We start from the raw sequence: 14,830 nt of genomic DNA on the forward strand, positions 1-14,830 counted from the left end.
AGGGATCTTTTACAAAGGCACCTGGATAGCTCGCACTCCGTCATTTCTGCTAGTTCTCCTGACTCATGCTGTTACAACATCTGAAATAGGGGCATTATTTCATTTAAGTAAAATACAATTAAATGGTAATTTACTGTATGTTTGAAATAAAACAAGACAAGATGTGCAGTACCTTAAAAATAGTCATGTTTATTTTAAAAAAAAAAAAAAACACTTGTAAGATACATGTACAGCAATGGTGTATAGATAATTACTGTCGATAAAACCAGGTGCTCAGTTCACACAGTCCTCTCCCAGTCCTCCCATCACCCCAACTCCACCAGTACCACACTGCACTATAAGCTGAAAATACAGTTATCATCTGTTGTGACTGTTATGAGTGATTAATGATGCTCTTAATACAGTATTTACAAACATAATCCCGTTGATAATCCTGTTTTGACATTTTAAACAAACAGCATAAATGTGAAACACATTCCATTCTTCAACGTTTTACACAGTAGAGCCCTATTATGGAGATGACATCATGGCGTTTTTATAAAAAAAAAAATTCAGTGGTAAACATTAAGAAGCCAGGACTGTATAAAAAGTATATGATCATATAATCAATAATATTTAACATGCTGACTTTAAAAACAGAGCACTAAGACCATAAATTCAATGCCTTTTGTTTTGATTAAAGAAAATTTCCACTCATATGACCTTTGCATGTCATTTCAGTCTCTGAGGAAAAAAGACCCTATTTCAGAGATACTTGACATTAAAGGCAAAATTCAACACATCCTTCATCGCGGAGTCTCCTTGTCTTCTTCAGCTTTTTTCCTCAGTACACCCTCCGTTTGGTATGGAGAGGCAGGTTAGAGATTCAACAATGTCTTTTTTTTTTTTTTTTTTTTTTAATTTCACTCATACATAGTCTTTCCGTTCTAACCCTGGCCCACCTGCGGACCGTGGGGCAGAGTAAGCCATCCGTGAAGGGTTGTATCTGGTCTCACGTGGCGGACAGGAACAGCAGAGGAGTCCGCCACCGAGAACCAGGAGGGCGGCCGCCGCAAAGCCGATATACAGCGCGGACCCCAGCTCCCTCCGTTGAGCATCAGGAAGTAACGGGTTGTAGAAGTTCCTGATTATGCTGTTGGCCGACCAGGAGACAGGAATGAGCTGCATGACCCCTGAAACGATGAAGAAGACCCCGGAGATGATCATCACCTTGGCCTTTGATGCCTCATCGTCAATGCAGTTGGTGCACTTGGCTCCGGCGATGGCGATGAGTATGGCCAGGATGGCTAACAGGATGGAGATGACGGTGAGGGCGCGGGCCGCTTGCAGGTCCTGGGAGAGGGCGAGCATGGAGTCGTAGACCTTACACTGCATCTGGCCCGTGCTCTGGACCACGCAAGTCATCCACAGGCCCTCCCAGATGATCTGAGCAGTCACGATGTTGCTGCCGATGAAGGCCGTCACCCTCCACATGGGGAGGGCGCATGCCACGATGGAAATAATCCATCCCAAAATGCACAGGGAAATGCCTATCAACTCCAGCCCTATAGACATACTGAAAAGTCTTCTTCTTCTGCTGCTGAATGTGTGTCACACCTGAGACGGGATCACAGAAAAAAAAATCAGCCAAGGGGAAGAGTCAACCAGAGACCCAACTAATGATTAATTTAATTTCAGGCTTTGCACCTGTGACTGTGTGGTGATCTGTTGCCTCGACTTCACCTGTATCCTTTATAAGGCAGATCAGGTGGATGGGAGGAGTCCTTGAAGGAGCTGACATCACCAAATGGGCAGGAAGGATCTGGACACTCTCAGGATTGGAGACTCTCTGCTATCAGCTTACACGGCCCGCTTCACAATGGGCCTGGCCACAAAGACGCCTTTTACAGCTGAAAGGGCACGCAAGTGTTGCATGTGTTGTTATAACGTAAAATAACAATTCTAAGGTGGATTAAAGGTCCTAAAGTTCAACTACATGAACACGCAAGTTTCTGCCAGGGTTAGAACAGTTTATGTAGAATATATATCTACAGATATATGTACGTATTTCTCTTTTCACTGGTTTGAAGTGTTGGAGTTGACGTCACGTACTTCCGTGCACCAATCAGATCAGCAAGATTTTAATCAAAATGTGATAATTGTTGTGTTGTCAAATCTGATCGATCCACAACTACACAGTCCTAATGAGGTACATTAGTTGGGTTTTTGAGTGTAAAACTCCTAATAACTATACCTAAGGATCTTTTTAACTAGTAAAGTTGGTAATGTTATAGAGAAAAAGATCTAAAATAAGGTTTTCAGGGGTTTTAAGGCTTATTGTATGATTGACAATGAGGGTATTTAACTTAATTTAACTTCACTGATTTATTTTTGTCAGTTTTGTCTATTTTCTTTGTCATATTAATGAAACAGGTTGTTAGCAGAATTATACTTTTTCAGAACCTGTGTTTCATATTAATTACTAAATAGGAAGCTGAAAAACTTCTGTTTTAGTCTAATAACTTGTATATCAACTCCTCAGAATAAGCCCAGGCTCCTTTTTCCAACACCAAGGATGTTGGTTTTTTAAAAGGCTCGTAAATGAAGAGCGCCTGACCTCCATTTCTCAGTAAAAGCCTCCTCACCTTTTTTATCATTTGCCAGCATTTTAAGGAGTTAACGGTCTTGCAGGTTCAGCTTAACTGCTGTTAAGTTTTTGAAGATTTTATACGACTGAGGATGGTGGAGCTTTCTGACTTAACATGAACACAAACTCCTTGAGTTGAAGCCAAAGCATAAATAATCCTAAGTGTTAGAGTTATGGGGCTTTCACCTGACAACAGGTTTATGTTTGATGGGCCTTAATGTCTCTGTCTGTCTCCAGAATGCCCTTGAAATTCTTCAGGGCCGGGGTTGTGTCCCTAGAAATACCCCCACCTACTTCAGCTTCTGAAACCCAGTGTTGACAACAACCCCCCCTTCCCCTCCCCCACTAGTCTCCCCCTTCAGGCATGAAACAGGTCCATTGTTCAGGAGGGCAGTTCAGATAGTGTGTGGAAGCTGACAAAGTAGCGGTTCTTGTTATCATGGAGCCAACAGACATATGGTAGGCAGCCAGGTGGATAGGTGCTGTGATAGACTCCCAGTCGTCAGCCTAATAGCTAGGTATGCACGGGTGCAACGAAATCTATTTTGAATGTGCTGCATCTGCATATCCATCTTCTAGTGATTGGAGGAAGAGGGTGGGCTGTCACATCAGTTTGCATTGCTTTATTTCAAGTAGTCAAACCGATTAAGGCAATTTAAGTAAAAAAACACAAAGCTTTTAATTAAAAAAGTAACAAATAACATCAAAACATTTCAGATAAAATGAATCGGAAGCATAGAAACAAACAAAACAACCAAAATCTGCATCATTTGGCTTTACATACATACTTCCACAAACCTCTTTATCAAAACTGAAGGTTCTTTACAAAACACATACAAACAGACAGTACTATAAAAAAAGTACATTTATAGATTCAACTATTCTCTAAATTCAGATCACAAATTACACAGTGATTTTTACACAGTATAAAATACAGTCATATAGTTGTTAGCCTCAAAGCTTCCAACAGTCACAAAGTTACACACAAAAAAAATTAAAAAAGGAAAGCAAGTTTGATGTAGGCTCTGTTCAACAAGGCATACATGGTGATATGAATACCAGAGTCTTCTCCATCTCCACATAAAGATGTGTGGATAAGTCATTTAAAATTGACCGCACTCTCTGATTCTCTGGTTCAGTCGCTTACATGATGGAAAAGTGTGAGAAAAAAGCAGGTGTAGGTTCACACATAGTTTCGTTTATCATAGCTACTCGGGGCCATCGATCTGGTTTGGGAGTACGCCATCTGCGGCGGAGGCCCGTACCTTTTCTCAGGTTGCGGGGGGCAACTGCAGCAGAGGATGGCCCCTCCAATGAGCAGAAAGGCGGCTGCAGCCCAGCCCAGGTACAGAGCTGCACCTATCTCCCTCTTCTTTTCCTCAGATATACCTGGATTATAGAACTCCATAATGATGGTATGGGCTGACCATGACACAGGTATCAGCTGGGTCAGAGAAGCCAGGATGAAGGCCAACCCTGCGACTATCATCACCCGAGCTTTGGCCGTCTCTTCCTCCACGCAGTTGGTGCATTTCGCCCCCATCATGGCAACCAGGATTCCCACAGTGCCCACCACGAGGGAGATAACAGTGAGGGCGCGGGCAGCCTGAAGATCGCCACTTAGAGCCAACATGGAGTCAAAGATTTTACACTGCATGTGGCCTGTGCTCTGGACCACACAGCTCATCCAGATGCCCTCCCAGGTGGTCTGAGCTGTGATGATGTTTACCCCAATGTAAGCCGATACTCTCCACATGGGCAAGACACAGGATACAATGGCTAAGATCCATCCCAGGACAGCCAGAGTCACTCCAAGTATTTCCAGCCCCAATGAAATCATGTCTTAAACCTGTATGATTCAAAGCGCACAGATGTCTTCTCTATCTGAGTAGTCGGACGTGGAATGCCGGTTGCTCATATAAGCAGATTTCTTTATAGCAGAAGGAGGAGTCACTCGAGTACAGGCCAGGGAAGATTTCAAATTGTATCCCACCCTGTTTGAATGTCCAAAAAATCCAGCCTTGGCATGAAAACGGACTCAGCTTAATCATTCATCTTCGTCAGCCCCGGTAGCTCTCCCACCTGTTTGGGTGAGGGGAGAGTACACAGACGGCCCATATCTCAGGTTTGGAGTAGTTAAAGGATAACAGACATGGTAAAGATTTGTGAATGCATGATTGAAAGACAGCAAAATGCTGGTTTACTGCTGTGCTCCCCCCTGACAGATGAGCCTGCCGTTTTATTATTTTGAATTAGATCTTGACAAAGGTATTCCATCATTTTTTTGTATTATTAAGACTGCGAACGGTATATCTATTTTACTTAAATAATGCCTTTTTATTGAATGTAACAGGGTGAAATATAATACAGATGCCTAATAATACGTAATGAACAAGAGAATCTGGTCATTTGCAGCTTTCAGTGAGAAAATTGGCCAATCAGGGAATTCACAGGGCATAGTTCTCTGGAAACAGACACTACAGGAAAAAGAGAGGAGGAGGAGAGGAGAGGCATGATAACACTGGTTAATAAAGGTTAAGTGTGTTGGGATAATTCTTTAGAAAGCAGTGGGAGTGCTCTGATGATCTGACGGGTATCTTTGAATCTGAAATTCGATGAAACCACCATCTCGGGTTCTAAGGAAGGTCTGCAGGTCAAGTTATGTCAAATCACTCCAAATATTGCTGAGAGTAGGGGAGGATGTTTTGGGAAGTGCTTTCAAATATCCATGGAAACGTATCAAAAGATGATGTCCATCATCTTCCCAGCAACGGTGCCTGCCCTTCTTAATTTCTAAGTAACTTTTCTGACACATTGCCCTGAAATACTTTTGATTGATCCCAGGCAGCTACTTTCTGTGTTTACTTTCGGTTACACTTTGAGACAAGTGTTTGAAATAATTCATGTAGAAATCATGTTTATCTGGAAAGCTTTCGGAGGCTTGCGCAGCTTGCCCCGATATACGTTGTTTTGCACGACTCCTCGTTTCCCCAAATCTCTACAAAGAAAGCTGGTATGTGCAAAGAGTCATAATGGCCAACAAAATAGATCTGCAGACCTCAGAACACTTTTAAAAAACCACAAGATGATGAAATACTCCGTAATGATGTTGAGGTGTGCGCTGCTACAGTATATGATGCTAAAAACAGCTTTTCCCAACAGCCACGACAGTCTTTTCAGTTGACTCATGCATGTCACTGGTCACCGTGGGAAGTTAACAACTGAGAACACGTGCTTGAACTGCAACGCAAACAACACTAAACCCCTCTAAACATTGTTATCTGCATGTGGAAGATGCACAGGACTCTGATGAAAACCAATATGAATAACATGAATTTCTTTCACAACATACTGTATAAGGGTTTCTATTCCAGGGACCAGTGATACAAAGAGAGAGTGGTCCATTGTGTTGGAGGCTTAAACATTGTCTGTGTGTGCGTGTGCACAATGATGGGGGTCTTATCAGTGTCCTTGTTTTGAAGGTCATAGTGCATCAAAGGATCTCAACCTCAGTTTACCTTCTGCACGTGCCACAAGACCCTCGTAAACATACACTCAGCAGTCAGTAGTTTTACCTGCGCTGCGTTGAATCTGCACTGCATCTGTGTCATTCACTTCATAGAAAAAGAGAGCGAGGCTGCTTTACTGATGTCATGTGGGGGCTGTCATCAAAAGCATTACAGTATCTTGCTTTTGAACCTTGCAAAGGTGACGTAATTGTGCAAACAAACTTTATTTCAGATGTTTCGAACGGTTACTCGAGGCCATGAACAAAACATGTGGGTATATTTGATGTCACTCTCTGTGGCTTGAGGTGTTCGGACTTGTACACACCTTACTTGTACAGTAAATTAGAGTGTTACACAATGAATCGGGATTTGTCATCAACTTTGAGCGGACTGTTGCACTTTCCCATCAACACATGACTGCACAGTTGGCCTCAGTTCACAATCCTGCCAGCAGGGTCTACAGTTACTCAAAGGGAGTTTTCAGAATATTTAGAAGTCTATCCTTCAGATCATTAACCTCACTGCTCAACCCAAAACGCATTTAAAAAGCAAAAAACATGCTTTGTTTCTTTTGCCGATGTTTTTTTTCATAGTGCCTGAACAAATCAGCCAGAAATACAATGAATTACCATTTAAGTCAGTATTCTGTATCTTTAAAACTTTTGTGTTCTATTATAAGAATATGTTATTAAACACTTTTAAAGTACCTAAACAGTTTGGAAGAAGTCTCAAAAGTAGGTCATATCCTGTTGGTTTCATCCACTGATAAACATGCACTATATTGCTTTTCTCAAGCTGCTGATAATTCCAGCAGATTGACGTGCAAACATGTTGTATGACATTAAAACAAGGCTTGATGAGTAAATTAGCATTCCCAATTTGACATAGATATTTTAAAATCTTTACATTTCAAGTGACTCTTTCAGACGCAGTTTTATTCTGTTGAGTCTCGCTCGGGGATTAAGGTAAACAGTTGCAAACCGACTGATCAATGGGGTCTTTGTGGCTCTGAGGGTCTCTGTTACAGTGCAGGTTACATCCCCTTGCACATGGAGACTATTATCTCAGACTCAGTTTCACTCTCGCAAATGGAGGACAGGTTACAATGGAAGGTAAGCATAAGGTGCTGAGACAAGCCACCCATTGTGTGTTTCATCTATTTCTACTGAAATAAAATACCTTTCAGTGTGCACTAGTACGGGGTCTTATTGGTCAGACTCTGCTGAACTCTACAGCTGGCATGTGCCCCTGTTTCTGCATAACAAAGGATTTTACAGCAATAGATTATAAATTAGACTCAATTTTAGCATACCAACATAACATACATAACTTCTGGCTCTGTGGCATGAAATTGTAGCATTAAAACTGTGTATCCACTTTAGCAGAAACAAAATACAGTTGTATAAAACAAAGCATGCTTGAATAAAGACATATCATTTTTGTTCTTTTATTTATAATCTGGTAAAATGTGCTTTAATCAAAAATAATTTGCATAGAGTTTGTATATTTCAGACATTTAAGATCACACATGGGTCCTGATAACTGAATGGTCAAGCTGCATATCACATACTGTCACCTCAAGGTCCCTGGTTTGGTTCCCTCTGGGGACATGTTGCATGTGTTGCAACTCCTCATAATCCCCCCCTCTTTACCCCCCTCTCTCCCCTCGTTTCCTGTCTACCATATTGTCAAATAAAGACAAAAAGTGCCAAAAATTATCTTAAAAATATAAAGATCCGACACATTGCAACATTTGTTTTTTTTTTAGAAAAAAGGCAAAATCTACAAGTAAATGTATTGATTTTTAAAATAAAATATAAAAAGCAACATAAGACACCCTCTACTACAGAATAAAGGTCAAAACAACATATTAAACATTTATCTGTCATTCTAATGTCCGTGCCCAATGTGCTGCATGCTGCATCCATAACACCAAGCATGCATCTACTGAGCACAAATTTGCTAACACTGGTCATCGTATGATCCCCAGTGCCCAGATGTCACATATTCATACATAGTCTCTTCTGGTGTAGCCATTGACTGACAGGGTCTTGACAGCTGAATAGTCCACCCGGGGAGGCGCGGAGCCACCACCGCTTTGTGCTGTGGCTGCTCTGGGGGGGCAGGAGCAACAGAGCAGCGCACCCCCTAGGATGAGCAAGCAGGAGGCAGCCCAGCCAAAGTACAGAGCATTACCAAAGTCCCTCTTCCCCGTCTCCTCCAGCATTGGGTCATAGAAGCCCAGGACGATGGCGTGGGCCGTCCACGAAACAGCCACCAATAGCAGCAGTCCGGCCACCATGAAGATTACTCCAGCAGCCACCACGAGTCGTGGTTTACTGCTCACATCCCGGCTACAGTTGGTGCACTTGGCACCAGCCACTGACAGACCGATGCCCACAATGCAGAGCACCATGGAGACGATGACCAAGGCACGAGCCGCCTGTAGGTCCGCTGGCAGCCCCAGCATGGAGTCGTGCACCTTGCAGTGCATCTGGCCTGTACTCTGCACCGAACAGTTCATCCACAAGCCTTCCCAGATCACCTGGGAGATGACGATGTTCTGACCGATGTAGGCAGCCACCCGCCACATGGGGAGGCCGCAGGCCACCATCACCCCCAGCCAGCCGGCCACGGCCAGGATCATCCCAAGGATCTCCAAGCCTGCAGAGTACATTGTTGGGTCTGGAGATGAAGAAGGACCAGAACAAGACTCTCTTCCAGGGCTCTGCGGGATAGAAGGCCCTCTGTGTCCGCAGGCTCAACCCTCTTGAGATGAAGGCGATATCGGATCTCGCTGGCTCAAAGTCCTGCGTAAGACTTTTAGTGAGAGAGAAAGAGAGAGGGAGAAACAGATTCTACCTTCTTTATACAGCTTAGACGACTGAAGGTGGAGTCAGCTTAAAGTGGCATCATGTTTACCTTCAAACTACACTTGCATTCAGGGACACTTTAGACGTTTTTACAACACTGTGTTCAGCTGAAATTGGTATCACAAGAGAAAACCATCAAAATCAGTATCTTTTTAAAGACGTCTTTTGTTAAGTTCCTACAGAGTCTTAAATATCAGTAAAAAAAATATACATATAGAAAATTACATATAGATTCTGGAGGATACTGTTGTCTTAGATCCAAACCACATTTACACAGATGAAATGCATACAACTCAGTTATGATTATACTAAGATGTTAATGCACCAGTGCTCCTTTTAAGACTTTTGGTTTTGAGAAAGCGTACAGTATCTGTATATCTGTGACATTTGATAACCTCGAAGAAAAATGCAGAGTCACCCTCTGAATAAGATCTCCTTTCTAAAAAAGAGTAACAATGACAGGCCTTGTTTTACGTTGGTCACCTACATAATTCCTCCTGGGAGAAGAAGTTCTGGGTTTACAGGCCTCATTGTCAGTAGGCTTGCCAGATGTGTTTTCCTTAAAATGAAGGATATATGGTTAAATATTCAAATAAACAAAATGCACTGAGAATATCAGACTGGTCTATGTCTTGGCCTAAACAGACAAAGTCTGGTGAATTTCCATGAGACACCATAAATACATGCCGGGGAACAAATGGTGGGTCATCAGAGAGCAAGTTTTAGACTGTAGCATTCCCTTCCTGACATTAATACTGACAGGCAAAACATTTTAACAAAAAACTTCCACTACAGTAATCTCACATTTCATATTTCATTGCTCATTTCACTCATTACTGTTATAACAAAACCTGGTATGACAGAAACCGCCAAACAAAACAAAAAAGGCAAAAACTAGGTCAAAAAGGTCCAGAAATATCCAGCTCTCTCTAAAATGAATGAGCAACGTCTCCAGTCAGCAGTCAGAAAACTCTGTCTCGTATTTGTCTTTTAACATCATCCTTTTATTATGTTGAACACTTGATCATCCAAGAATAACTCAGTGGGCAGAGACATCTTCTAAAATATCTAGCATACCTTCTTTGATAGACAATAGGGCCGTTGAGGGTGGCTGACAGGCGAGCTCTGTGTCATTACAGACTTTTCTCTCATTAACAGAGGTCATCAGGGGTCAGTGGTCAGGTTGAGCATCTCCGCTATTTTGTGGTTAACCCCCTCCACACACACACACACACACACACACACACACACCTTCTCACACTCCCACACAAACACTAATATACACTTGATGGGAACTTTAGCATCTGGGAAATAAAAGATCTTTGTATTGTTGTCACTGTTCACTGATGAGAACAATCAGCTTTTTCCTCTCATAAACATGTTTCCTGACATCTTACATCAACTCGAATATTTTCATTCAGTTCAAAAAGTGTGGCTTTTTCAATCCACAGCTTTTAAATCCATAAAACCCATACATTTTCCAAACTATTTATCTCCATTTGAGTTATATTTCTGGAAATCCAACTTCCAAACACTTCCATACACCATGTACAAAACTACTTATAACCTCTGCTGCAGAATAAGAGTCAGTTTACATTATATACAGTACATATATACCCAAATCCCATGTTATATGTAACCAAGAGCAATGAACTGATTCATAACAGCTGATTACTTTATGTGCTTTTCTGATAGCAGATATCAAAGTTTTGAAAGTTTTTACAAAAGCATTGCTGCTTAAAGGGACAATTTTGTGTGATTTTTAAAGGAAAATCACACACGGTAGCCTTCTGATGGCCCAACTGATACTTAATTTAAAGTAGCACAACACAAAATATGCCAAAATATTAATCAAATCTTGTTTTTTTTCCTCCTTTACTCTACCTCCCATTCCCCCGTACTCCTGGTACGGTGCTGCTGTGCCATGAGTAACTCTGTGTATTGCCAGATAAAGTCAGATAAAACCAGATACAGCCTGAATCATAACAGCTGTAATGATTTTTTAATCTGTTAACCTCTGACATTTGGTGGAGGATGAGGCAGTGTCTCTGTTAGCTGGGGTCTGATTTTTAACCTTTATGTAACAACGGTTGATTAAACATGCCTGCCTTTTTTTTTTTACATCTTACTGCAAATACATAAAACATAGAAAAACAAGACTGTAAATGTGCTGCTTTAAATGGTAAGATATGTAAGGTAATCACTGACCCTTAAACCACACATGCATTTTAAGTTATACTGTCAGCAGTGCAAGTGAACCGCTCCACGATGGAGGCGTTGTTGTACTTAGACTCGTAACTTTGGCAACACAGATTCAGCCTGAGGCAAAAAACGTTGGGTGTTGTATTTTCACTAGACTCACAAGTCAGTGTCTAAACACAGGCGGGAAGATCGCTGATTGTCTGGTATCGTGAGACTAAAGAGGTCACTAAAGATCAAGCTGATGCAAAGAAACAAGTTCTGTCTTGTTTAGATTGTTGTTATATTTTTTTCAGCTACCTTTCCAAGGAATCTCTAAACAACACGACTTGTTGACTGTTTTCCATCTTTGGATTTGGCTCTGCAGGGGTTAATAATTTGAACCTTCACATACTGCCAGTTGTGTATGAAGCTGCCTTTCTATTCTTCTTCTTCTCCTTCTTCTTCTTCTTCTTCTTGTTATTATTATTATTATTATTATTATTATTATGTACCAAAATTCAGGAACAGCATGTCGAATTGTTTCATTGACTTTTTCTTTCTTTAATGTAAATCTGTACAATCTTTCTTATGATTTAATGTGAGAAGCTCCATGTTATTGAATATGCTGCACAAGTATAATTGTTTATTTTCTTTATTAAAATTAACATATTAGACTTATATTTACGCAAAAATGTATTTGAACTTAATAAACCACAGTTAGTTTCAGCCCACTGACTCTCATATTATGATCACTGAGAGTCATACAGTCTCGTAACCTTTTATTTTATGCTCATGCCTGTTTTTTCCTGCAGGCAACAGATCTATATCTCTCACTAGATCTTAGCTCTGAATAACAGGACATTCTGTAATGTTTCCTGCTTTGTTTTTATCCACATCAAACATGGACACTATTTAGGGTTTTCACCAGGAGGCGCAGCTACACTCTCGACCATTTCCTGCAAATATGCATGAGGCAACTTGCAGAGCACCTTGTTAAACATCCACCTGTCAGGGGCGCGGGAACGAGTCTGACCGGTTCCTGTGAGGTATTGGTGTCTACTGTAGATACACTGGCCATAATAACAGACTACCTATTACTGTTAGAATATTCTTTGTGACCTTTACATGTACATTTAATTCAAACCTTTATTTCTTTGGATTTTATCTGTTATGGTGTTCTTTTCATCACTGATGTGCGCTAATGTTAAAAAAAATTACAGTGTGAATTATTAACACCCATAGAGTTGCTCAATGTGTGAAGGCTAATGATGGATGATAAATGCATGTAGTAGGAAGTTAAACAATAAACTAAAGTTTACAAGGAACTAAAGTTGTCATTGTGTTTTGTTTTAACGCTAAAAAAAAAAAGCCTAAATCCTCATCTCTAATGCCACATACAAAGAAAGGAACTGAAAGTTCCCCCATGCCAAAATACAAAAGCTTTTATAAACACAGTCACTCCCTATTTCACAACTAAACTGGCTTATATCCTGATTTTCATAGCAGCTATTGTGGATTCTAGTAGCCCAGTATTACATCTACACAACCTGACTTTCACACATTTACCTTGACAATCTCATTTAGACAAAAATCCAACAAGATCTGCCGTGGAATGAGTCTTACATCACCAACATAACAAAAAACAACTTATAGTCATGGTGTTTTGTGAATAGAAATAAAAAAATGACAGTATATTGTTTGATATGTAGAGATATTTAACACTGTTGGTGCTATGTACCACTAGACTTCATCACCTGCAGACCCCTGAAGACTTCAGGTTAATGTTTGTGTCATGTGATAATGTGTCATGTCTTAACACGCATGACTCACCGCCAGACCTCACAAAGATGGTACTTACCGTGCTTTGATTACCCACTGAAACTGTGACTGTTCCACGACGATGGCCGCCGGGCTCACTGTGGTGACATCACATGCCAAATATAGACATGGTACACCTGCACAGATAGAAACACATACTTCCTACTCTGATACATGAAACCGCACGTCGTTTTTTTTTTTAATCTCTTTAGAAACCCAAACAATGTAACACAGGACAATTGTCATCACGAGACATTTGCATCACAAAACATTATAGAGAGCCAGAGTAACTTCCCTTTATGTCTCACTCTGCTCAACACTGGATGTTGTAATAAATGGCTTCTTTCATTAGTCTTTCTGAATAAATAAACAATAAAATGCAGGATTTCTTTCCAGATTCCAAGTTAAATAAGTATCCACTCTTGAACTGGCTGATATCATTTTTGTCATTGTGTTGGTTGAAGATTATTGTTTCTGACGTAATGACAAAAATATGACTCATGAGTTCATTTTGGAAAAGTACAGACCAGCAGTATCGTACTATTGTCCACCAGAATCCATAACACTGATGTCCAATGTGGAATATTAGCAAAAAAATGTTATTTCTCCTCTTTTTCTCCCCTCCATTCTTCTTGGTTGAGTTTTTTCTCATGAAGTGTTTTTCCTTGATTGTAAAACCCTTCCAGAAAAAATTCTGTTTTGAATTTTGGTTATATAAATAACATTTACTTGACTTATGTTTACAAATATTAGCAACAAATCAAACATGTTGGACAAATAAACTGAATTTACCTCGAGAATTTTTAAGATATTGGCTTAAATAAAGTAGCTAACTAGCTCTATCAAGCTAATATCTAACTTTTCGCTGCTAAATTTAAACAGTCATGCTGGTTATTGTTCACAAATTCGCAATCTAATTTTAGTCTTTCCTCTCCTGAATATTTAAAATAGCTGCAACAGAAAAAGCTAAACACCTGTTACTCTTGTCTGTACTGCAGGTGGATATTGCTTTGATATGCATAATGACCCATCCATGGTACCTGAAGGGTTGAACACTTGAGTGAAAGCCAAAGACAAGCCGTTACTGGGAAGTCTGGGCTTGCCTCGCAACTACCTGCTGACACTTGTCGCTCCGCGTCCCTCTGGCATTTTCTCACGGCTGCTTTATTCAAATCTTTCACCTGTCGCTGCAGAAAATGTGCAGCAAACTGTTCCCCATTAATTCATCTGGCAAAATGGACGCAGCCATGACTGAATATTCTGAAATGTTGATCCTGTTTATGCACTTGTTTAAAAGAAATGATTCACACACCCAGCTACATTTTGAGATTATTCAGTATTCGATATAGTGCACTGTAAGGGTACTGAGGTTGCTGCAAACATGTGTGTGTATCTGCATTTTTCAAAAGCATGAGACATGTGATTGAGGTCTCTCTGAGCGCACCAGGACATAATCTCACCCTGAAACCATCTCTCCTCAGTTTTAATTGTGGAAATTCCTCCGTGCCTCCTTGTGTGTGTGGAACCCAATCTCCATATCCAGGCTGCAGTAGCTTTAATGATCCTACCTTGGATAAAATAGAGGCATTATAGTCCTAACGGCAGTTTTGGCTCTAAAACACTGCCTCTATTCATTTCTGAAACAATCTGATTCTCTCTCTCTACCTCTCTTTGCCCCCTCTCACTATTCCCTCTTTTTTTGCCACAGTCTGTCAACTGGAATCACTTGGCATGGTGTTTGCCATTTCTCCAACATCTCCCTCCTGATGTTCTCTCACTGCTGTGGAAAACTTTCGATAAATCAAGCGGGACCCCCGGACTTC

General features: G+C 40.8%; 3 protein-coding genes across 3 annotated transcripts; all 3 read right to left on the reverse strand.

Annotated features, from left to right (window-relative positions):
* Positions 1-876: 876 nt before the first annotated feature.
* On the reverse strand, positions 877-2,899 carry LOC137186424 (claudin-3-like). The gene has a single exon (XM_067595359.1). It carries the CDS (start codon positions 1,552-1,554, stop codon positions 907-909), a length of 648 nt encoding a protein of 215 aa, XP_067451460.1. The 5' UTR covers positions 1,555-2,899; the 3' UTR covers positions 877-906.
* A 335-nt stretch (positions 2,900-3,234) lies between these two features.
* LOC137186427 (claudin-4-like) lies at positions 3,235-4,539 on the reverse strand. Its single transcript, XM_067595361.1, has one exon. The coding sequence runs from the start codon at positions 4,464-4,466 to the stop codon at positions 3,810-3,812; it is 657 nt and encodes a 218-aa protein (XP_067451462.1). The 5' UTR covers positions 4,467-4,539; the 3' UTR covers positions 3,235-3,809.
* Positions 4,540-7,804: 3,265 nt separating this feature from the next.
* Positions 7,805-13,298, reverse strand: LOC137186426 (claudin-4). Its single transcript, XM_067595360.1, has 3 exons — positions 13,048-13,298; positions 9,496-9,567; positions 7,805-8,955 (listed from the first exon to the last, which is right to left on the reverse strand). Exon 3 carries the CDS (start codon positions 8,810-8,812, stop codon positions 8,144-8,146), a length of 669 nt encoding a protein of 222 aa, XP_067451461.1. The 5' UTR covers positions 8,813-8,955; positions 9,496-9,567; positions 13,048-13,298; the 3' UTR covers positions 7,805-8,143.
* Positions 13,299-14,830: the final 1,532 nt, after the last annotated feature.

Source organism: Thunnus thynnus, chromosome 7, assembly GCF_963924715.1.
Source record: "Thunnus thynnus chromosome 7, fThuThy2.1, whole genome shotgun sequence".
In the NCBI taxonomy this organism is placed as follows: Eukaryota; Metazoa; Chordata; class Actinopteri; order Scombriformes; family Scombridae; genus Thunnus; species Thunnus thynnus.